The 23,069-nt window shown below is 42.7% G+C and overlaps 1 protein-coding gene across 1 annotated transcript in view; it reads left to right on the forward strand.

The window, feature by feature from the left end:
* The window catches only part of LOC121276335 (dynein heavy chain 11, axonemal-like), a 564,873-nt gene that overhangs the window by 538,164 nt on the left and 3,640 nt on the right, over positions 1–23,069 (forward strand). The window contains exons 78-80 of the mRNA XM_041184616.1: positions 18,938–19,120; positions 20,370–20,485; positions 21,433–21,545. Of these exons, the coding sequence (XP_041040550.1) occupies positions 18,938–19,120; positions 20,370–20,485; positions 21,433–21,545 (412 nt within the window). The remainder of the gene's footprint in view (positions 1–18,937; positions 19,121–20,369; positions 20,486–21,432; positions 21,546–23,069) is intronic.

Below are 23,069 nucleotides of genomic sequence, written 5' to 3' on the forward strand. Positions count from 1 at the left end.
TGAAGGTCAATGCCCATCTGAACAGAGCGTCTGTGACCTGCTTGACACAAGTGTGGACAGTTGATTGGGAGACACCGCAAAGATCACCCACCAATCCCTGGAAACAGCCAGAGGCATAGAAGTGGAGGGCAACTGAACTTGGGGTGTCCACCCACACAGTTAGGAGATATCTCAGGGCCAATTATCTGACAGATATAATTGACTGTCTACCTTGACAATCGGTGCCTCCTTCGGCACTGCACCCCAGTCATATTGAGGTAGTTGCTTTGCCACCTGTATACAATGGCAGCAGGATAGTGGCATCTTCTGCGGCCCCTTCCACCTTGGACAACCTCTTGGTCCTGCGCCCCTTGTGCCTGCGCCTGTCCTCCCAAAGGTGGCTCCCCTGGAGGCTGATTGTCCTGTCCTGGCCTCCTCCTTATTCTATCCCTCCCTTCCTCCTTGGATGAGCTGCCTCCAGTGGAGATGTCAGAACCCATACACCCAGGCTAAATGGAGGCCTCCGGAAAGCTGCAGGCCGGAGAAAGATTACTGTCTGCAGACTGGTTTCAAAGTATACAAGAAGCACTTGGAAACCGATGTGAACTGCTAACAATCACACAGGCGACTTTTAAACACTTTCTGCATTAAATACTTTATGGAAAACATGAACAACCCCTCTGAGTCTACATATCCCGCCATGACTTTTATTTAAAAATCTCCTACCCGCTTGCCCGCTGGGCCCATACACCGAGCCGAAGTTCGCACGGGCCCCTCAAAAACGTCGACAATTGGCAAGTTAAGGACCTTAACAAGGCCTTTAATTAATGGCGGGCACACGTCCCACTGCTGTGCGTACCCACCGTCTGAAATATCATGATGCCGCACGCTGACGTCAGGACATCAGCGCGTGACATTTTAAGAGCTGGCGTGCAGGCTTCACCACCCGCAAGTTAGCCAGAAAATTCTGCCCTCTGTTTTTATTTAGATTACAGCATTGCTGTCACTAACAGCAGAGTGTATATAACAACAGTATCATTTCCCAACAGCATTGACTTTGATTTTAAACGTAGTTAAACTACTTGGGAGAACCTACGACATATTGTAATGGTAATGAAAAAACTAATAATAATTCCAAGTGCATAGATGCTGCCATAGTTGATGAGCATTGATGATGGCTGTTAGGACCTACTCTAGCACCTTGCTGTTTGAAGAAAGAATTCAGGTTAGCATTTGTCTGATGTCTGAATGTAAATTCATTAGCAGAGTTCACATGGGTCAGAATTTTTGCATCAGCATGAAGGGTGCGGGCCCGGCACGCCAACACGTAAAATGACGCGCAGTGATGCCGGGCGTGCGCCCCGATGTCACCGTGTGTCATTTAGATCTTTCGTTCAGCGAATGCGCCGGAGGTGGCTGCGCACCCGCTGAACTGTCAAAGACCTCTTTAGGCCAGTAAAAAACCAATTAACATAATTATCAACGCTGCCCGTCCAGGCTTAACGTTGGTGGGCAGGTGAAGAGCCCAAGCAGCCTTCGTGTTTTTCAGGAAACCTCATCCATGGGCAGGATGAGGTTTCCTGAAGGTTGTATTAAATAAATGATTAATTTTTTCACATTTCATAAACATGTCCCAGCTCATGTGACACTGTCACATGAGGGGACATGTCAAAATAATTTTTATCTTTCTTTATTTAAAACATTCCATATGAACTTAATCCCCCTGAGGCAGCTCTGTACCTCAGGGAGATTTCTGCGCTCTTTCACACGCATGCGCGAAAGAGCGCAGGCCCCGACTCTCCCTCCTCCCCCCGTCCGCACAGGGAGTGGTCAGCGCTACCAGCTGTGCGTCACTCTAGGTGGGTCTTAATTGGCCCGCCCACGTAAAATGGCAGCGCGCAGCCAATCACGGGCAGTGATCAGCTCCACACCCACCCGCACCCGCTTCCAACAGGCCGACCCGACATGCAGAAAGTTCTGCCCATGGTGTCACTTCTTTGGAACAAATCCAAAGATGGAAAACTGCCTAAATGATAGTAAAAAAGAAAGTGCCATTTTGTACTTTGGCTTACCTTCAATTTTACTATCTTAATTTTCAGTAGAGGTCATGGTACAACTGTTCACCATATGTTGTACGTGCTAGAGCAACATCATAGTATTGAAAACAATATCTCACAGGAGATTGTTATAAATGTATGTCACTGCAATTGTGTGCAATAAAAAACTTTCTTTGTTAGCATGTTGGTAAAGAAATTAAATGACAATACACCAAAATAACCTCTAAGAGATTCAAGGATACATCGATTCAGGAGAAGCACTCATTTTTGAGAAGTATAGTGCCAGATATCAAACAGAAATAGGATGAGAGGTGTACAATTACCGAATCTCTGACCCAAAAAGTGCCCCTTAAAACCTTATCCAATAAGCATCATTAAGACTGCCTGCTAGAGCCCATCTGATGACATGTAAATGACACTGGGTAGGTGTGGTCTACCCCATTGTTTTTCCAAGCTACAGTGGCAGAGAACAAGTCACTTTGCACCATTCACACGATCATGTAGCTGACTATAAGGATTCTGAAATTGTGCTGCATGTGCCCTGATAGATCTGGGGAGCCTTAAGGAAATAACCCAGTAGGAATTAAAAGTGACCTTGCTGTATGTGCATAGTTATGCAGCTCAGAAAGAAATGATCCTCCCATCTGCAGATAATGGTGAGGAAGAAGTAACAGTCCCTCCAGCATTGTTTATTTGAGATGGTATTTGAGAATCCATTTCCAACACAGAGGGAAATATGACAGCAAATACTCAACAATTGCTTTCTACTTCTCCCCTGCCCACCACACTATCACAGACCTTCCCTCTAGTTCTTCCTGTCTCCTCCCACCTTCCACTGGCTTAAAACCTATTACATTTCTATCTTTCTTCAGTTCTAATGAAAGGTCATTGACCTGTAACATTAACTGTGTTTCTCTCCACAGATGCTTCCTGAACTGCAAAATATTTTCAACATTTTCTGCTTTTATTTACAACTGCTTTCACTAAGTGTCACATAAATATTCTGACAAACAGCTATCCCCTAGAGAATATCTTGTATTTATTCATGAGTGATCAATATTCACAAAACAATAAACCTTGAAATGATACAAGGTAAAGTCCATCCCAATCATGACCATTAAAAGGAAAAAAGATTCAGAAACTCCAGCAAAAAGATGTACAAACACACCAGTTACATATACTAGAACTTCCAAGTTTCATTCTTACCAATGTATCTACCCCTTGTGGCTAAAAGTTTGCAATCTAACCTCTTACTCCTGGTCAACAGATTGTATGTAAGCTGGTTGGGCCTATTCTGCTTGAAGCTCTGAAGATTAAGTGGACCCCCCTCCATGCAGTTGATGTCCTTTGACTGTTCCCCAATGTTTTGTAACTGCAGATCATTTCAGGACTGCCAATCATCTAGGGCAGAATCTTCTGGCTGGCTTGCAGGTGATGGAGCCTGCTCGCCAGTGCTTAAAATGTCGCGCGAGCGTCCCAACGTCAGCGCGTGGCATCGCAATATTTCAGTCTATGGGTGCACTATGCAGCGGGACGTGCACCTGCCATTAATTAAAGGCCTCATTTAGGCCCTTAACTTGCCAATCGTCGATGATTTTGAGGAGCCCGTGCGAACTTCAGCTCGGCGCACGGACCCAACGGGCAGGCGGGTAGATGATTTTTTTACAAACCTCATCCAGTGGCAAGATGAGGTTTGATATCGGGTTTAAAAACGTTTAATAAAGTTTTTGTTTATTTCATTAATATGTCCCATCTTGTGTGACATTTCCACGTGAGGGGGACATGTTAATGAATTTTTTAATGTTCTATTTTTTATATTTGTCAACCTTGCAGCGATCTCCCTGAGGCAGCGCTTTGCCTCAGGGAGATGTGCGTGAAAGAGCACATTCTGGAAGTTGGGGAACACCCCCCCCCACCCCCCGCCCGCACAGGAAGCGCATAGCACTTTATGTTGGATGGCCTGCGCCCACTTAAAATGGCGGTGGGGCCCGTTTTGGCAGCGGCGATCGGCTGCCGGCCCGCCTGCCCATCAAGGACAAAAGTCTACTCCTAGAATTTTCTCCTTTGCCTTACAAACCTAGTGTGTTGCCTGTGTGGAATAGATCCCCAAACTTATTCACTCTCTGCAGCACACATGAAAACCATCTCCACTGCCCACACCTATAGCCTGTGCTCCTATATTGTTTCCGAGAACCAGACGCCTGAGTTCTGGGTACTTAGGCTACTCCTCACTGGTACCCTATACCTCATCCTGCGATATTACCTCAGATTTACAACAACAACTTGTATTTCTATAGTGCTTTTAATGAAATCTCCAAAAAATGCTTCACAGGAGCATTATAAAACAAAGATTTGACACCAAGCTACATAGTATAGTAGATGACCAAAAGCTTGGTCAAAGAAGTAGGCCTTATGGAGCATCTTAAAAGAAAAGCAGTCCCTCAAAGGGGGGCATATCTGGACTGGCATTTGAGTAAATTAGGTGTGATAATAGTAAATGTCAGGTGGAATCACAGTTATACAAATGGAGGTGCTAGGCAGATCTATTAAATGTATTCAGACTCTTGCTGAGCATTATTTAGAAAATCAAAGGAGAAAATTCAAAATGGGACTTGACAATATTAATAAGCACTTAAAGGAGATCGTGCAATTTTGTTGAAGTCAGTCCACTGTAAATACAATTATCCTTATTGTTATCATCAGGGTCCCAACACCTCACCTCCGATTGCCACAACTCCCACTGTCACCCCTGAGTGTCACGCTTGTAATTGGAGAACTTCATCCTCTGGATGAGTCAGTACCGTTGTAACAGTTCCATTCCTTTGTTTTTTTGCTTCTTATCATCACTTTTCATTTGTAAGGAGAATATATTGTGAGATTGGGATCCACATAACCTCTGCCCCAATATCTCTATCTGGTGATGGTATATTCAGGTGCAAGATAGAAACAGCCATCTTTCATTTAAACCATGGAGATGCCATATTGTCATGGTGGGAAGAAATTGAGAGTGATATTTAACAGTAATGTTCATTTTGAACACACTGAACACAGGGTGAATAAGAAGGTGGATTGTGCTTCTAACATTGTTTCAAGATGTAACCTTCACTTACCTTCTCCAAACTTGTGAGATCAATGAATCTTTCCTGCACTGTGTGGCTGTGTTATAGGATGGTCGAGGTAGCACTTAATGTCTGAGCAATCTCAATTCAGAATGTCTTCATTACATTCTTAGATAGTTTCCTGTCCTGTTTTTCTGGGAGACAGAGTTGCTTTGCCTGAATTACTGCCAGTAAGACATTTACTGATGCATCTGGGAATTTGGAGGATCCTCTGATAGCAGAAACGATTGAGTCTTTCCTACTGCTATTTTTATTTGCTGACATTTGCTCATGACACACACACTTTGGATGTGATTAGCAAAAGTAGCAACAGCGACATGAAGAATTTTTTTTTTACGTAGCAAATGGTTAGGATCTGGAATACACAGCCTGAGAGTTTGATGGAACAAATTAAATCATGGCTTTCAAAAGACAATTGGACAATTATCTGAAGAGAAAAAATTTTCAGAGCTACAGGGAAAGAGACAGGGGACTAGGACTACATGAGTTGCTCTCGCCAAGAGTTGGCGTGGATGCGATGGGCCAAATGGCCTCCTGTGCTGTAACCATTCTATATGTCACCTTCATAAATGGGTTTGCCTACACACAGCTGGCAACGACCTACAGCATGTAGAGAAGGCAGCTCATGAGGCATAACACTTATTTGATACCATCATTGCTATGTTAATCCTCCTGCTTCAGTCCAGGTCCTCTTTTAACTTTGATCTGCCAAACATGCATTAAATGGTGTGAAGAACCCTCCACCAGCGTTATCCAATGAGATAATGAACAACTTGCAGGTTAGTTTCTGAGTTATTTATTCTGACTGTTGCTGCAGTTCCATGCGTTTGAGTGTTCTTCCATACTTGGTAAAAGTTTCAATAGCTGCAAGGAGTGCTCTGCCTTGTGATGAAGGGCTTTATTGTGATTTAAAAGCTTATGTTTAGGAAAGATGACACCTAGTAATGGGTATGACTGGGATGAGTGAGCAGAGCACCACTTTTTTTTCTTATTCTTTCAAGGGACGAGGGTGTCGCTGGGAGGCCAGCATTTATTGCCCATCCTTAATTGCGCTTGAGAAGGTGGTGGTGAGCTGCCTTCTTGAACCGTAGCAGTCCATGTGGTGTAGGGACACCCACAGTGCTGTTATGAAGGGAGTTCCAGGATTTTGACCCAGCAACAATGAAGGAACAGTTATATAGTTCCAAGTCAGGATGGTGTGTGACTTGGAGGGAAATTGAAGGTGGTGGTGCTCCCATGCACCTGCTGCCCTTGTCCTTCCAGGTGATAGAGATCGTGGGTGTGGAAGATGTTGTCTAAGGAGCTTTGGTGAGTTGCTACAGTGCATCTTGTAGATGGTACACATTGCTGCTACTGTGCATTGGTGACGGATGGAGTGGAGGTGGTGGATGGGGTGTCAGTCAAGCAGGCTGCTTTGTCCAGGATGGTGTCAAGCTTTTTGAGTATTGTGGGAACTACACTGATCCAGGCAAGTGGGGAGTATTCTATCACACTCCTGATTTGTGCCTTGTAGATGGCAGGCAGGCTTTGCGGAGTCAGGAGGCGAATTACTGTCGTCAGAATTCCTAGTCTATGACCCGTTCTTGTAGCCACAGTATTTATATAGCTGGTCCAGTTCAGTTTCTGGTCAATGGTAAACCCCCAGAATATTGATAGTGGAGGACGTGGGGCAGAACAAACTGCTCTGAGAGGAAGGAGAAGAAAGGCTCTCAGCGGAAAGCCATGTCCGCCGAGGCTATTTAGAGAGCAATTTTCCTATTTGAACTTCAGCTACAACCAATTCTTGAGACATCTGCATTTCACTAAAGAGATTGTAACTGAAATCTGCAACTACTGCAACAACAGCTCCAACCTCAAAGACTGCATTTCCTGTGGCTATAAAGATTGACCTGGTTCTGAACTTTTACATATCTGGACATCACATTGTCCTCTTGGTTACAATGCAAAAATAAAAACCAACACAAAGTACAGATTCTAATCCAAATTTATAAATCAAATCATGCCATACTGAATGCATCGTGAACTAATCACCCTTGCATGTTCATTTTTAATTACTCTTCTGTGTGCTTTTTGCCTGTCCTAGTGCTCCTATGAGTGCTTCCCCATTGGCTACAGAGTGGCTGGTGAAAGGCTACTGTTTTTTAGTGAGGACAACCACATGAAGCTCTAGATAAGGCACCCTGTCTGCAAACTGCACCATCTTAGCGTGGCTGGCTAACAGGCAACAGCAGTACAAAGTGACAAGGATGAAAGAACGAATTTTGTCTTCTTGAGGACAACAGCTTTATATTCCATGGAGCCACTGCCTCTCACCCAGGATGGTGCTTCAGCAATCCTAATACTCTTTTACTGGAGTGCTGTGATGCCCTGGCAGACCCATTGCATACTTGTCTCCAGAGCCATGATGGCAGCAGTCTGAACTTTTCTGGCAGCAGTCTGAGATTGCATATCAGCAATCTGAGCTACTACTGCAACAGTCAGACAATGGGTGGATGCTGCTTGTGCTGCATTGGAAGCTGAGACATCCGCAATCAGATGCTGCATCAAGCGGGTCCCCCAGGTGGGCTATTGGAGATGGCCACCTGTTCCATCTTGGAAAGGATGGACTCTAGATGCTGCACAAAACATTGTGCCTAGTTGGTGCTGGACTCCCCTGCGCTCCTTGACATTGAATGCAGGCTTCGCAGTTCACCAAGTATTTGGGTGTGCACATCCATTAGCCTTCTTCTGTAGTTGGGCCCATGAAGATCATCATCTGAGTCCTTTACAGAAGAAATCTTGAGCAACCTTGCCCTCCAACAAGCTGGCATCTACATACTTGTCTCACCAGATTCACTTTCCGTGTCTGCTGTTCTCTAAATTACACACAGTTTCAGTATCTAAGTTGGTTGCTGTAACTGTGAAATCATTTGATGGTATCTCTGCATCTTCACTTTCTTCTTACTCTTTCTTCCTCCACTACCTGGACAGCGGACAATTACTGAATATCTGAAATGAAGAAAAAACAAAGATTGCGTAATGGTGAGGGGAGAGAAGAAAGTAAGAAATGCATGCTTAAAACATCTGCAGCCAATAAGTCAGAATCGATTGAGAGATTAGGTAAAATTGAGGTGAGAGGAGCATTAGATGTGCATCTTCAATGGCTTCAGCCTCAGCAATGGCCCTTCCCATAATGGCCAGCTGTGTCTCCTCTCAAGGATTAAAACATCCAGGCCCATTTCTCCAACGTCCGTTAATTCCTGCTGCTTCCTGTTGTGAGCCACTTTCACCCACAAGAGAGAGAGACAGATGTGTGTCAGCGAGCATTGTGCAATCTGTTTAGGTGATGTGATTGTCATGGTTCATTAGCTGCCAGCATATATAATCTTTGAAATGTGGTTACGAGATTTGCAACAATGCTAAATGCATGAGGCTGAGGTAAAGCATACGAATGTTAGGTATGAATCCTGATTGATAAAAATTGCTGGTGGATGAGTACTGAACTACGCAGTGGATAATGCTAGTGGTGCAGTTGGTAAGGTGTGGAATTTGGAGATACTGATTTTGACACTAGATAATTAAACTACTTCTTGTACTATATACTATACTTACTGGGGCTATATCCCTGGCATTGATTGCGCTTCTCCACTACCTCTTGCTGCTGCCTTCTGAGCATGTGTCTGGAAGGTATTTAATCCTCCACTCCCACACACCACCCCCCCCCCCCCCACCCCCCCCCCCCCCCCACCACCTGCACTGAGAATACAAAATATATCTCCTTTTTTCCGCCTTTTTCACCAGCCCTCCCATGTCACATCCCAAAACCCAGAATCCTTGGCGCATGCTATATCCCATGATCAGCAAGTGTTCATTCTTCACACAATATTCAGAATGATCTCACCACCACCACCTGCCACAATGCGCACAGACCCCAGACCCTGCACCTCCCCCACCTCCACCTTTAAGAAGTAAAAGTTATATTTAAGTAGTGATGGGCACTCGTGATATTACTGCATGCAGAAATCATAGAATTAACCAGGCAACATGATGATATAGTTCCTGCATTGTAATGAACAAGCATGGGTTAATTGTACATCACAATCTCTGTATCCATTTTCGGGGACTATCCAAATTAACCCCCTTAGTTTTTACTTTCTTTCTTTTAGTTGTGATCTTAAATTAATGCTCTGCAAGAATCTTAATTAGTTATTAAACAATGCAAATTGACTTTCCCTATTTATCTATCATAAATTTGAGGATTTAAATAGGTAAATGGCCAGCAGTGCAGTAAATTGACTGCCCCTAATGTTCTGCTTCTTTTTTGAATACTTAAGCATAGTTGTCAATGCAGCTTTGCCTTTGAGCAGGGACCAAGCCTCACACAGGATGTAGAGAGCCAAGCACATCTAAGTTTTAAAAATATCACAGAATTGTTACGGTTCAGAAGGAAGCTATTTGGCCCATTGTGTCTGCACTGGCTCTCCAAATGAGCACTTTGACTCAGTGCCATTCTCCTGCCTTTTCCCTGTAACCCTGTATATTGTTTCTATTTAAATAATCATCTAATGCCCGCTTGAATGCTTCGATTGAACCTATCTCCACAACACTCCGAGGCAGTGCATTCCAGACCCAAACCACTAACTGTGTGAAGAAGTTTTTCTCACATTGCATTTGCTTCTTTTGCAAATCATATTAAATTTATGTCCTCTTGTTCTTGATCCTTTTACGAACAGCTTCTCCCTATCTACTCTAACCAGCCCCCTCATGATTTTGAACATCTCTATCAAATCTCTTCTTAGCCTTCTCTTTAAGGAGAACAGTCCCAACTTCTCTAATCTATCTTCATAACTGAAGTTTCTCATTCCTGGAAACATTTTTGCAAACCTCTTCCGCACTCGCTCCAATATGTTCACATCCTTCCTAAAGTGTGCCACCCAAAACTGTACACAATACTCTAGCTGAGGTCTAACTAGTGTCCTATATAAGTTCAGCATAACCACCTTGCTCTTGTACTCTATGCCTCCATTAATAAAGCCTAGGATATTGCATGCTTTATTAACTACTCTCTCCACCTGTCCTGCCACCTTTAATGACTTATTCACATATACACCAGGTCCCTCTGCTCCTTCACACGCTTTAGAGTTGTACCTCTTATTTTCTATTGCCTCTCCATGTTCTTTGTACCAAAGTGAATCACCTCACACTTTTCTGCATTGAACTTCATCTGCCACCTATCTGCCCACTCCACCAACTTGTCTATGTCCTTCTGAAGTTCTACACTGACCTCACAGTTTACAATGCTTCCAAGTTTTGTATCATCCGCAAACTTTGAAATTGTCCCCTGCACACCAAGATCTAGATCATTAATATATATCAGGAAAAGCAAGGGTCCCAATACTGATCCCTGGGAAACTCCACTTCAAACCTTCCTCCAGCCCGAAACATATCCATTAACCGTTACTCTCTGTTTTCTATTACTCAGCCAATTTTGTATCCACGTTGCTACTGTACCTTTTATTCCATGAGCTATAACATTTTTCACAAGCGTGTTGTGTGGCACCGTACTAAACGCCATTCAGAAGTCCATGTGTACACTACATGAACAGCATTACCCTCAACAACCCTTTCTGTTATTTCTTCAAAAAACCCCAGCAGTTAGGTAAACATGATTTTCCCTTACAAAATCCATTCTGTCTCTTCCTAATCAACACACATTTTTCCATGTGACTGTTAATTCTATCCTGAATATTTGTTTCTAGAAGCTTCCCCACCAGCAAAGTTAAACTCACTGGTTGGTAATTGCTGGGCTTATCTTTACAACCTTTTTTGGCACTGGGATTAATCTGGAGATTACTACTTCTGAGGTCCTGCCTGCCAATTTTCCACCTAAATTTTATCTGCAGGACCACATCCCCCCTTCCTACCTAAGTCATTGGTACCACCTTGGACCATGACCTCTGGTTGTTCACTTATTTGCACTTAACGGTTAATACTTGCATATGGAGACAAATATTTCTTTGAGCCTTTATCAAATGTAAATATTTGTCAGGCTTGACACAGAGGAAGAAGTGGCAAGCATAAGCAAAGCGAAAGCAATCACAATGCTGAGACGCAAAACAGATTCTGTGGACAAGTAACCAACTGGTACAGCATCATACCCCCTCCCCCCCTTGTTTGTTTGATAGATGAATAAAGGGCTGTGCAACTCTGCGGTGGGTGCAAGGAGTGTTGGCCAACTTGACATTTCTGGGCCCCTTCCTCACAGCACAGCAGTGCACTACTCACGGCAGCAGCTGGAAACCAAAATAGGTTTCTTTTCCACCAGATGCCTTTTGTAGACAAGTAGGAATCTGAAACATGGGATGAAGGGATAATGTTTCCTTTGGCTGTGGGTCTAGAACAAGGGGTCACAGTCTCAAGATATGGGATAGACCATTCAGGACTGAGGCGAGGAGAAACTTATTTACTCAGAAGGAGGTGAACCTGTGGAATCCTCTACCACAGAAGGCTGTGGAGGCCAAGTCACTGAATATATTTAAGAAGGAAATAGATTGATTTCTAAACTCTAAAGGCATCAAGGGATATGGGGAGAGAGGGGGAGTATTGCATTGAGATAGTTGAGATAGAGAATCAGCCATAATCATATTGAATGGTGGAGCAGGCTCAAAGGGCCGAATGACCTACTCCTGCTTATAGTTTCCTATGTTTCTATGATTGGAAGATTTTATCTGGCAGTTGAGGTTACGTCTCATGGTCACCATTCTTCCCCTTGCTACACCCGCTATGTTTGTTTGTAGGACAAAGCTGCACTGGGCGCATTAGGCTGTGATAATCTTTGATGTTAGTGATATGTTTGACCAAGACTATGATAGAAGCATGTGTCACATGATTTCTGTCCTCAGGTTGTCACCTTGAATTATGCATTGGGACGTCATTAGTCACAATTTCAGTACACGTTATTGGTCCCCCAACAGTAATTCCTACAGTCTTTATATTTAATTAACACTGGCAGCATTGACTTGTAGAATAAAGGGGCCCTGGGAGCCGCCAGGGAAACAGGCACTCACAGGTATAACTCTATTCCTGCGGCTGCAGATTAACTACACATTTGTGAAGTGTTAGCCCAGTCATTCATTAACAGAGCAGCACTGAAGCATAAAACCACAAAAGTAGTCAATTCTGCCCTGCATTCTAGGGATTTCTGCCACACAACAAAAGTGAAAGCTCTTTCCTGCTACTGGCTGTTCTCTACTGATAAATTCTCTGGCTCTCTGGCAAGCAATGCATCAGAGACTTGTATGCTACCAGCATTTACGCATTGAAGATGTGTCAGAGATTTCCAGTTGTTTCTTGGAAGGACCTGATACATATGTGTAACCTTAACAGCCAAGGTTAGAGCTATCCCAGTCCTGGCAATGACTTTCCAGTCTGGGCGAAGGAGTGTACATTGGGCTGCTGGGCGGAGGGAATTGATCCTAATAGAGTCATAGGTGCAAATGAACTCATCAAATATGACTCCTTTAATTTTCTCTGGAAGCTGCAAATAGAAGGGTTTGCAAATTGGTACACACTTTAGTTTCTCCAATCCAACACATTAATACCTTTTGCTGGTCTAACAGACATAGTTTTATTGCCAATAAGACACTAAATTATTTCACTACCTTCTTTTATACAAGTAAAGATTTAATGAGCATAATGCGCATCAGTGTTGTGTACATTTTGCACTCAGTAAGCCAGAGCATGCCATACCTTTTGGAATCGTGGAATCTTACAGTACATATGATGGCCATTCAGCCTATCATGTCTTGTACAGACTCTGAAAGAAATATCCACTTCAGCCCAGGCCCCTGCTCTTTCCCCATGGCCCTGCATATTTTCCTTTGAGTATACCTCCAATTCCTTTTTAAAAGTTACAATTGAATCTGCTTCCATTCCCTTTCAGGTAGTGCATTTCAGATCATAACAAGTCACTGCATTAAAAAAATTCTCATCTCACCTCTTGTTCTTTTAACAATTATAGGTTGTTTATTAATAAATTAATATTTATTCTTAATCCGTGTGCTTTGATTGTTGGCATTCCCGTTAGTGGAAACACATCCTTATTTTCTTCTCCATCAAAACCCCACATAATTTTGAACAGATTAAATAGGGATAGCTACCTAAAATAAACATTCAGCCCCTTGCATATGCTAACAAGGGGCTAGTGCCTGTTTTAGGAACACTGTACCAAATTCCGCTGCCCTGAGTAGAGAAGGCATCGAGCCTGTTCCACTCAGGTTAAGGACATGGGTGCAACCTAGCTAGCAGCCACCATCAGAAAGTGTAATTTTTCTTTTGTTAAATTGATGTGGAGCTACAGCACTCCTGCATCCACCCACTGTCAACGCTAACTGCTGTCTTCCCCTTTTGCGACTTGCCTGAGGGCTGGTAGTGGTAAAGCAGGTTGCCCAAAATTGGATTGCTCAGTAAGGAGAGCTGCCTGAGGTGGTGCAACAGGCAGTGGCAGTTTGCCACAATTATGTACATGAGGCTTAATGACCAATTTGCCATGATCCTTGGCCTTCCACCTTCGGGCATAGGGATTGTTCCCACATCCATTTGGCACTTCAGAACTGGCCTAAATTAATTTATAGTCCTTAGAATTTAAATGCTTATGTTAAAATCCCCGTAGAGCCCAATAACTTTTTAAAAAGAGATTTGAACTTCCAGTTAATAGCCGATTGGATGATACAACAAGATTTCTTGTTTTAAGACATTTATTGTAACAAACTAACAAAAGCACTGTTGACAACACTATTTTTGAAGGCAATGTGTACCTTAAACCACAGAACAGAACTTTTAACACAATCAGGTAAACATTATACTGTCTTTTAAATAGACATTCAATTCTCCTAGATTCAGTCCAAAGTGATTTTTAACTCCCGAGGATTTACTTCTTTTCATTTTCTTTCTCAACTTGTAACTTCTAACCCCAGAACCTCCTTCACAATGAGAGTATTACTGGAGAACCTCCCTCTAGTACAATATAGGCGAATTTTCCAGGTTTGTTTTAACTCCTCACGAATTTGGTCTTTTCAATCCAAGTGTGAACTTCTATCCACGTTCAGGCATGGTGAACCATTGAGACTTTCAACCTCCATCTGCTCTCTCCTGAACACAGGTTTGTCTATGATATTCAGTGATATTTTGGAGAAACCTGTAACCCAATATCACCATTCCTCCTCTGTACCCTTCCCATCTTAAAGCCTACACCATGGTGACATGATGCACATGGGCCTTGTATCCAGGTAGAAATCATTAGCTATCCTTGAGACGCCAACTGTCTTTTATCTTGGAAGTAAGTGAACAGTTTAAAGCACAACTGTTTAAAACCCAACATTATCAATACTTTTCTGGGACTTTGGAGACTATTCACTATTAGCATTCAGGCTGTTGCCATTGTCTCCAAGTGTAAACACCTAGCATCATCTTTCTAGGGAAACAATCTGGCCTCCCTTTAATCTCTCATAATCAAACCACCCAGGCTTGCTGTCAGGCAGACTTTAGAACAGGTTACATGACCCCCTTCGTTTTACCTTAAAGACATAGTTCCAAAATATAGCACTCTTATAAGCCTCATAATTGTAACAATTAGAAGTACTATTATAATGAGTGCAAGACAGAAAGCTTCAACCTGTCTCTTTTAGCAATACTATGGGCAGAATTTCACCCATGTCGGGTGGGGGCGGTCGGGAAGCTGACAGCTGCCCGCGATCAGAGCCAGAAGGCAATTTCACACTGGCGGGCCAATTTAGGCCCATCCAATGTGAAACGCGAGCGGCAGTGCTCAGCACTGCCTATGCAGGTGGGGGAGGGGGTGCAAGCTGGGTGAGCGTGCACTTCATAATCTCCCTGAGGCACAGAGCTTCCTCAGTGAGATGAAGAGTTATGAAAAAAAAACTTTTTAAAGTAGCGATACATGTCCCCCCATGTGACTTATTATTAATGGAAAATTAAAGTTTTTATTTTTATTTGCTTTTGGAAACCTCATCCCGCCTGCGGATGAGGTTTCCAAAAAAGTAGAAAGGCCACTTGGCCTTTTCTCCTGCCCACCAACCATTAAGTTGGACGGGCAGCAAAAATTTTATTTTAATTAACTTCTTAAAGGCCTTAGTAGGAGTTGTTGGTGGGCATGCTGCCGACTCCAGCACTGACCCGCCAACCGAAATATCATGTGTTATTTTATGCTTGGTCGGGCATACGCCGAGCCAAAAATTTTACCCTATAGTTTGTCAGATCACATTAGAAATATTAGTGTTGCTTCCATGCTCAGGTGTGGCAGCAAGGAACAATGCTGCTGAAGAGCATTGGTCAGAAGATCACGAACACACTGTAACAGATTTTCCATCTTTAAAGCTAAATTGATAGAAAATCAGGCACTGTAGGTCCATAGTTTCCTGACCTGTCTCTGCACCAGGGGTACCTCAACACAGAACCAACCCCCCCCCCCCCATTATGTTCAGTATAGGAAGGACCTACTGTTGTTGGAGGAAATCCAGTAACAATTCCTCAGGATGATACCTGGGATGAAGGGACTGATTTATGATAGTGGAGGATGATGAGAATGTTAAAGGGTGACGTATTATGTGTACGCTAGAGCCCCAAAACAACTTAGAAGGGATGCAGTTCAAAATCATCAGCGGAATTTTCCGCTCCTGCCAGTGTTGGGAATTGTGGCAGGTGGGCCTCTTAATTTGGTGTGATTGAAAAAATCAATTTCCCATCAGCGGAAAATTAGCTTGGAATTTTGTGCTCCCAACTTTGATGTTGGGTTAAAGATGGGTCAAGTTTCCCAACGAACAATGTCGGAAATCTGTTTGCATTCATTAGCATCTCACGCGTGCTAATTAAAAGACCATCTTGCTGGAATTATGTTCGACCTCCAAATTAAGTTTCCCACCAGCGAGAATTTTGAATATTCAGCTTTACAACTGTATGTAAGTGGCACACACCTGGCGAGCTTCACCTCTTCCACCACTTTGATGTCAGAAGATGTTACTTTTGCCTCCTTAGGGATGTTGCATAACTTCATTCAAGTACCAGTAGCAAACACAGTACCAAGGCTGAACAGGAGAGGCATATGAAGGGTGGAAGCAGTGGGGTTGGGGGGTAGGGTGGATTGAAGGCTGTACAGAGGAGGCAGGCTTACTGGGGAAGTGGGGGGGCATGTGGGGTCCTGGGGGGTGCACTCAGGCTACTGGTGATAGAAGAGAACAGCCACAGTCAGAGGGGTGGGTGGGAAGCGGTAGGGTGGCAGGTCCAGGGTGAGAGCCTGGTAGTTGAAAGTCTCATTGGGGAGGGGAGGGGAGATAACACAGATGGACCAGATAACAGGAGGGGGCAGGTTCAGGGTGAGCATGCAGATGGAAACAGGTGCTGGCTCTGAGGAGAGGAAAGGCATGTGGAGGTGGATCATGACAGGGTCCAGGGTATTGGGAGGAGGATCAAGGGTGACAGAGGGGAGAGGAATAGTGATATTGGGTGGGTATAGGGTGATGGGGGGAAGTTGGTAGGTGACAGAGTGAGGGGAAAAGGTGGTGGAGTGAGTTTGAACGGTGACGCGCACCATTTTTCCAATCTGACCTTGACCATGCAGTTAGTCAATCAGTGAGATTCGTCTCAGCGGGTGGAGGGTTTTTGGATGGTTGGAATTCAAAGTCAGCACATGTGGCCGACTAAAGGGACTCCCTAATAATTGAGGCAACTGGATGTTAACCATGTTGAGTTGTGTTCTCCTCTCCATGGTAAAGCTGCATTGGTTTGTTCCTGACTCAAGAGTCAAAACACTGAGATTCCAGTGAGGTCTGGAGCTGCACTTCATTTGGTGCCATTTGCTGTCAGAAGCAGGAATGAGGGGACAGACTGATGGACGGCAGCCAACTCATGACTCCAAACCTCCGTCCTCCCAAGTGAATGGTCTTGGCTGACAAAAGTCTCATGCAGCTAGTCTTTCTATGCTGTCAAGGCAATGGTTTCTGGAGAGAGTCTCGAGGGTAGTGGAAACAAGCGGAATAGTGTCAAAGAGAGTCTTCTTGCACATGGCTGTCACCACCCTGGTCTCAGAGCAGTATCTCCATACGCAGACATGTATGAACGGGAGGAATACCCATCTCTGTTTTTCCAAGATGCCCTAGATCTGGAAGGGGTGGGGTGGGGATGCCATATCCAGACGGAGGCCAGGTGAAGGGTATAGCACTGGCCTGGTGACTTTGAGATGGAGGGAAACCTCTAAAGGACATGCTCACGAAATGTATCAGTTCAATTCGTTCACACATCCACTGACATGTTGACGATGCAGGCTGCAGGCAACCCTGCCTTGGTTCTCATCCAGGTGAGGAGAAGGAGGGCCCGTGGCACAGGGCCAGGAAGAACAAGAGCCTGAGCAACAAGAGGCAGCAGGGCTTCTGGAAAGTCAAAATGCTGGTGAACACGGGCCACTGCAACAGCGAGCATTGGCTAATCACGGGTGTGTCACCAGCAGCGCTCTTATCTAGAGATGAGCGAAAGGCAACGTGCCCTTATATATCCCAGGATGTGGTTGCTCACATCAGCCAGCTTATCTTGTACGAGCTGTAGCTGCAAGAACTCGAAGGGTAATATGAGGTCTTTGCCTGCATTAAGTGAATATCGTCTGGATGTCTTTTAAATATGGTGTCAGGTCCTTTAACCCCATAAGGTGACAGCAGGCAGGCAACTTCCTGCCTGCTCCTCCACGAGATTCACCGAGCTCATTGTGGATGCATAATTAATGAGCTGACCAGCAGAGGATCACGTGTGTTCAGCTGTCCCTCTGCCCAACAGGAATCACGTCAAACTTCCTGCCCGGCACCAGACTTAGCCTCAGAATAAAAATTCCATCCCATGATTTTTCTACTCACCAACTTCATTTCTCTAACTCCCATATGATCTTCAAAGTATACTTCCTATCTTTTATGCTCAACTTCATCTACTATCTCATGCTTAATTTTTTTTTTTACAATGTTCTCTTTCACTCTTCTAAAAGACTTCTGACAATTGTCTTTTATCAGCCACCCTGTAACTTACTGAGATGACTAAAACAGGGTCTAAGAGAAAAGTCTTAAGGAGGCTTCTGAAGATAGGAAGGAAAAAAAGATGGTGAAGCAAAAATGATGTGGGGGGTGGTGGGGGATGTTCTGGAGGGCAAGGCTAGGGTATCTGAAGGAGCAATATCTGGTGGTGTGCCTGAAGTAACATGGTGGATGTAATAATTATTCACTTTCTTTATCTGAAACAGACCGTTTCTTAGGATCATAAGTGTGTTGGTCACATAAGATTTACTTTAAAATATAAATGAATTGGTGAAAGGCTAGCCAAAGCTCAGTTGTCAAGAATCAAAGTTATTTTGAGTCATGACCAATTTGGCAATTTGCCATCTTTAACATTGAATTGTTTCATGCAATGCTGAAATTCATCAGTCACGCCATATATAGTTTTGTACTTTAATCTGATTTAATGGCGTGCAAATTAAAATAGACAAAGATGAGCACAACAGGATACAAGTGCTTAAGAGTCACTGAGTCATACACTTACTTATACATGAAAGGTTAAACAGAAAGTATTCACAAAGTCTGTAATCTAAGTTCAGATGTAAATTTTGTTAACCATAAATTGTTACAATGATCCACATCACTGCCAAAAAAAATTAAACATATTTGAAATGAAAGGCAATTACAGTGTGGCCTGAATCTTTGTGTATGCTAATTATCTGTGCCACAGTTCTAACTGTACACTAATTTCCTTCAGATGAAGAATATTCTGGACGATATTTTAGAAAAACTTCCTGAAGAATTCAACATGACAGAAGTTATGGCAAAGACAGCAGAGCGTAATCCTTATCTTCTTGTTTGTTTCCAAGAATGTGAACGTATGAACATACTTACGCGAGAAATCAGGAAATCACTTGAAAAACTGGACCTTGGACTGAGGGTAGTTATTTCACAATGTACTGTGTTGATTAATAAAAGAGGTAGAAGGTAATGTTATGAGCCTACATTCATCATAAAAAGGTTCACTCACTAGGATTGATTTTGGAAATTCAAATGCGTGCATTGCCCATGATTTTCTAGCCCTGCCTCAGCCCATTCTGCTGATACCATCCATGCCTTTGTTATTTCTAGACTTGACTATTCCTATGCATTGTTGGCTGGCCTCCAGTCTTCCACCCTTCAAAACTCTGCAGCTGTCCTAACTCACATTAAATCCCATTCACCCAACTCTCTGTCCTCACTGACTTACATTGGCTCCTAGTTAAGCAATGCCTCAATTTATAAATTCTCATCCTTTTTTTAAAAATCCATCCATGCCTCACCCATCTTTGACCAAGCTTTTGGTTATCTGCCTTAATATCTCCTTATTTGACTTTGAGTCAAATTTCATTTGATGATCCTTCTATGAAGTGCCTCAAAACATTTTACTATATTAAAGGTGCCAGATAAGGGCAAGTAGTTGTTGTTTACTAAATAAATGGTTGGAAAATCCTGGACTGCAGGCACAAGGACCCCATTTTAACTCTTCGCAGCTGGATAGGTTCTACATGAGTTATAATCTTACTCTAAATTTCCAATGTTTTCCTAGCAAATGAGGCTCCTTACTTGGCTATGTGTTTTTCATTTAATCTAACATTTTACTAATTTCAAGTATTTCAAAAGCAAATGAAAAAAGGGCTGAGTGATGCAATGGGAGATACCCACTTTTAACTGGTGGGCTGGTTGTAAAACCAGGTCAGACCGATGGAATGAAAGCCTTTACTGTGTAACAGCTTTAAAAGTTTCTAATTAAAATGAGCCTGAGCTGTCTCTACCTAGTTCTTAATGATTAGGAGCCAAGAGAATAAATATACTCAAGCTTAACACTAAATTGCTGCTCATGATCAGATATGCTGCAAGAATAGCTGGCATGCAAAATTGAAATGTCACATTGGTACAGTTGGAGGCACTTTTAGATTAAGACCAAGCACCATTGTTGGGGAATGTAAAATGAACTTTACCCAGTACTTCATGTAGGCATTTATAAATAGTCAAAACTATTAATGGAAATGTGCAAGTTCCTGATTAGGAAAGTGGAACAGAGCAGATAAGGACATATTTTGTGTGAAATTCAAAATTAGAAAATACACGTTACTTAAAAGAACTAGGTGAGTTTTTGTCTATTCCTGTTTATACTTTGTTGTACACAGGGAGAGCTGACTGTCTCAGCTGATATGGAAGCATTACAGTCAGCATTGTACTATGATAATGTTCCTGAAATATGGAGCAGAGTGGCATATCCATCTTCATATGGACTGGCACAATGGTAAGAGAAATTAGCTTCATAAATGAATCATTTAATGGTTAATTCAGACAAATGAACAGCTAGGAAAAATATTCTGAATAGTTTAATAAAACTTGGTTATATTTTGAAAATCAGCATTCATTTATTAACATTACACATCTAATACCATTTTAAATTTAGATTAACACTCCCCAGCACATGGATATGAATAAAAGAGAAATACTTCAGAGGGGCCATCTTCTAACTTCAGCCTTCTGCTGTTGGGAAGAGATCAAAAATTCAGGCAAGTGCTGTGCATGATTTCCCTCCTGTTAAGTTAATGGTTGGAAAATCAAGTGCAGTGTGTGCCTTAATTTCCAATTTGCATTTCCTGCTAGCAGCAAAAAGTCAGATTGCGCCAGATACTTAAGATAGGTTTTGAAGGTAATGCTTTGTAGCTATTCCCAATGAGGGGCTGCTCTGTAAATGCTAAATTATTTGACATTTTGATCCACTTCATGTTAAGTGTCACTGCTCCCATTGGCATATTTAAAGGTATTTTAACAAATTGGCAATGGTCAGCAGATGCACTCCTTGAAGGGTTCACCTCTGTCAGAGCACATTACAATGAATCTAATGGATCAAAGAGGCGACCAAAGGCACATTGGAGGTCGCTAACAAAGTCGAGAGCACTATGCCTCTGCCCTAACATCCTTTTGTAAAGACCACGGCCCCGAAGTGGACAGGCTACCACAAATCTCAGACAGCAACTGCAGTGGGAGACTAGCAAAAAATTGCATTAAAGACCATTCACAACGTCTTTCTACTGAAATTGTGGCATTTAGGAGTTTAGGAGAACCAGAGAATTTAAGAGCCCACATTATGAAAAATATTCCAATTAGAATAGATAAAAACATGCAAGTGTGCTAACTGATTTATGGGAATTCATATATATATATTTTTGTTACAACTTACTCTTTGTTTTGGAGGTTCAATGATGTTATTTTACGTTGCCGAGAACTTGATACTTGGACTCAGGACCTTGGTCTTCCTGCTGTTGTCTGGCTTTCTGGTTTTTTCAATCCTCAGTCTTTTCTTACTGGTAAGTTTAACTAGTACATACCAGATCAGATATATAATGGACACAAGCGAAAGCCATTATGACCAAATTTTACAAAAAGACTTTTGAAAATATCATGTAACGGGATAACACAGCCCTGAAATTCAGCGATTTCTTTCTCAGTTACACAGAAGATTCATCAACCACTGGCATCTCCCAGTATTTAGAAAATAATGCACTGGGCTGTCCTTTTTCAAATCTCAAATTGTTATGTGACCATGCAATAAAGCAAAATAAATGAATAAAGCCAGAGCTCAAGGGTATAAAGCATAAATTGAAGTTTAACACTGAACAGAGTACTTGCCACCTTATGAAACTTACTTTGCACTGCACTTAAATCCTCATCAAAGCAACTTGTATTTATATAGCATCTTTAATGGTAGCAAAACATTCCAAGGCCTTTCACAGAAGCTATTATCAAACCAAATTTGACACAGATATATAATTAAATATTAGAACAGATAACCAAAAGGTTAGTCGAAGTGGTAGGTTTTAAAACACATCTTGAAAAAGGAAAGAGAGCAGTAAAATGGTTTTGGAAGGAAATTCCAGATCTGAAGGTCTATGCAGCTGAAGACATTTCTGCCAGTGGTGAAATAAAAACATTGGTGTTGCATAAAAGGCCTGAATTTGAAAAGTGCAGAGATTTCAAAAAGTTGTAGTGCCCTAGAGGTTAGAGCTGTGTTGTGGTGGTGGGGAGGCAGGCCATAGGGTTTGAAAGCAACGAGGGACTGAATTTTCCTCTTTCATTCGGGAAGCACGAATCGGGCTGTTTCCCGATGTCGCGTTCCCGACTTTTGAAAGGCAGCCCCATTCAACCTGGAATTTTGGCCTCAAGAGTCAGGTGCAGTAGGAATCAGGCCCACAATGGCAACGGAGGCAGATAGGTTCAATGGTGGCACGTTAGAAGGCCTGCCACTGTTTACTGGGACATCGGTAATACTAACAACAATACTAGTTCTATTCATGCTGGTTCGGCCCCCTATCTCCCATGCTCCCCATGCCCACTCAGACTTCTTTTCATGAGCCTTTCAAAACTCCCTTTGAAAAAAAAATTGCCCTTACAAGTTTATAAAACTGTCAAATAGCCATTCATATTCCAATTGAAAAAAACCTTTAATCCAGTTACCATCTCCTAATCTTGTCCAAATAAACAAACAGGCATTGAAAAGCCTCTTCAAAGATTTGGCTCAATGCTCATTAGGATTTTGGGAGATTTTACTACAATAAGGGGATACATAAATGCAAGTTGTTGTTAGTATACTTCATTCATTTTGTTGCTTTGCCACTGACACGACCTCTGGCAGAAGAGATGGGAACTAGAGTTTCTCTGACTCTTTCAGGGACTGGGATGGAGTGACAAGGCAATACAGCCATGTCCTCCTGACTCTGCTGGAATATTCAGTATCTGGTTGACAAAATGCCAGTATAGATGCATCTAGATTGTAACGAGGATGAAAATTGTAACGCTGGCCAATTGATGAGGTAGCAATGAGGGGCTGGGTG

This window comes from Carcharodon carcharias, chromosome 3, assembly GCF_017639515.1.
Source record: "Carcharodon carcharias isolate sCarCar2 chromosome 3, sCarCar2.pri, whole genome shotgun sequence".
In the NCBI taxonomy this organism is placed as follows: Eukaryota; Metazoa; Chordata; class Chondrichthyes; order Lamniformes; family Lamnidae; genus Carcharodon; species Carcharodon carcharias.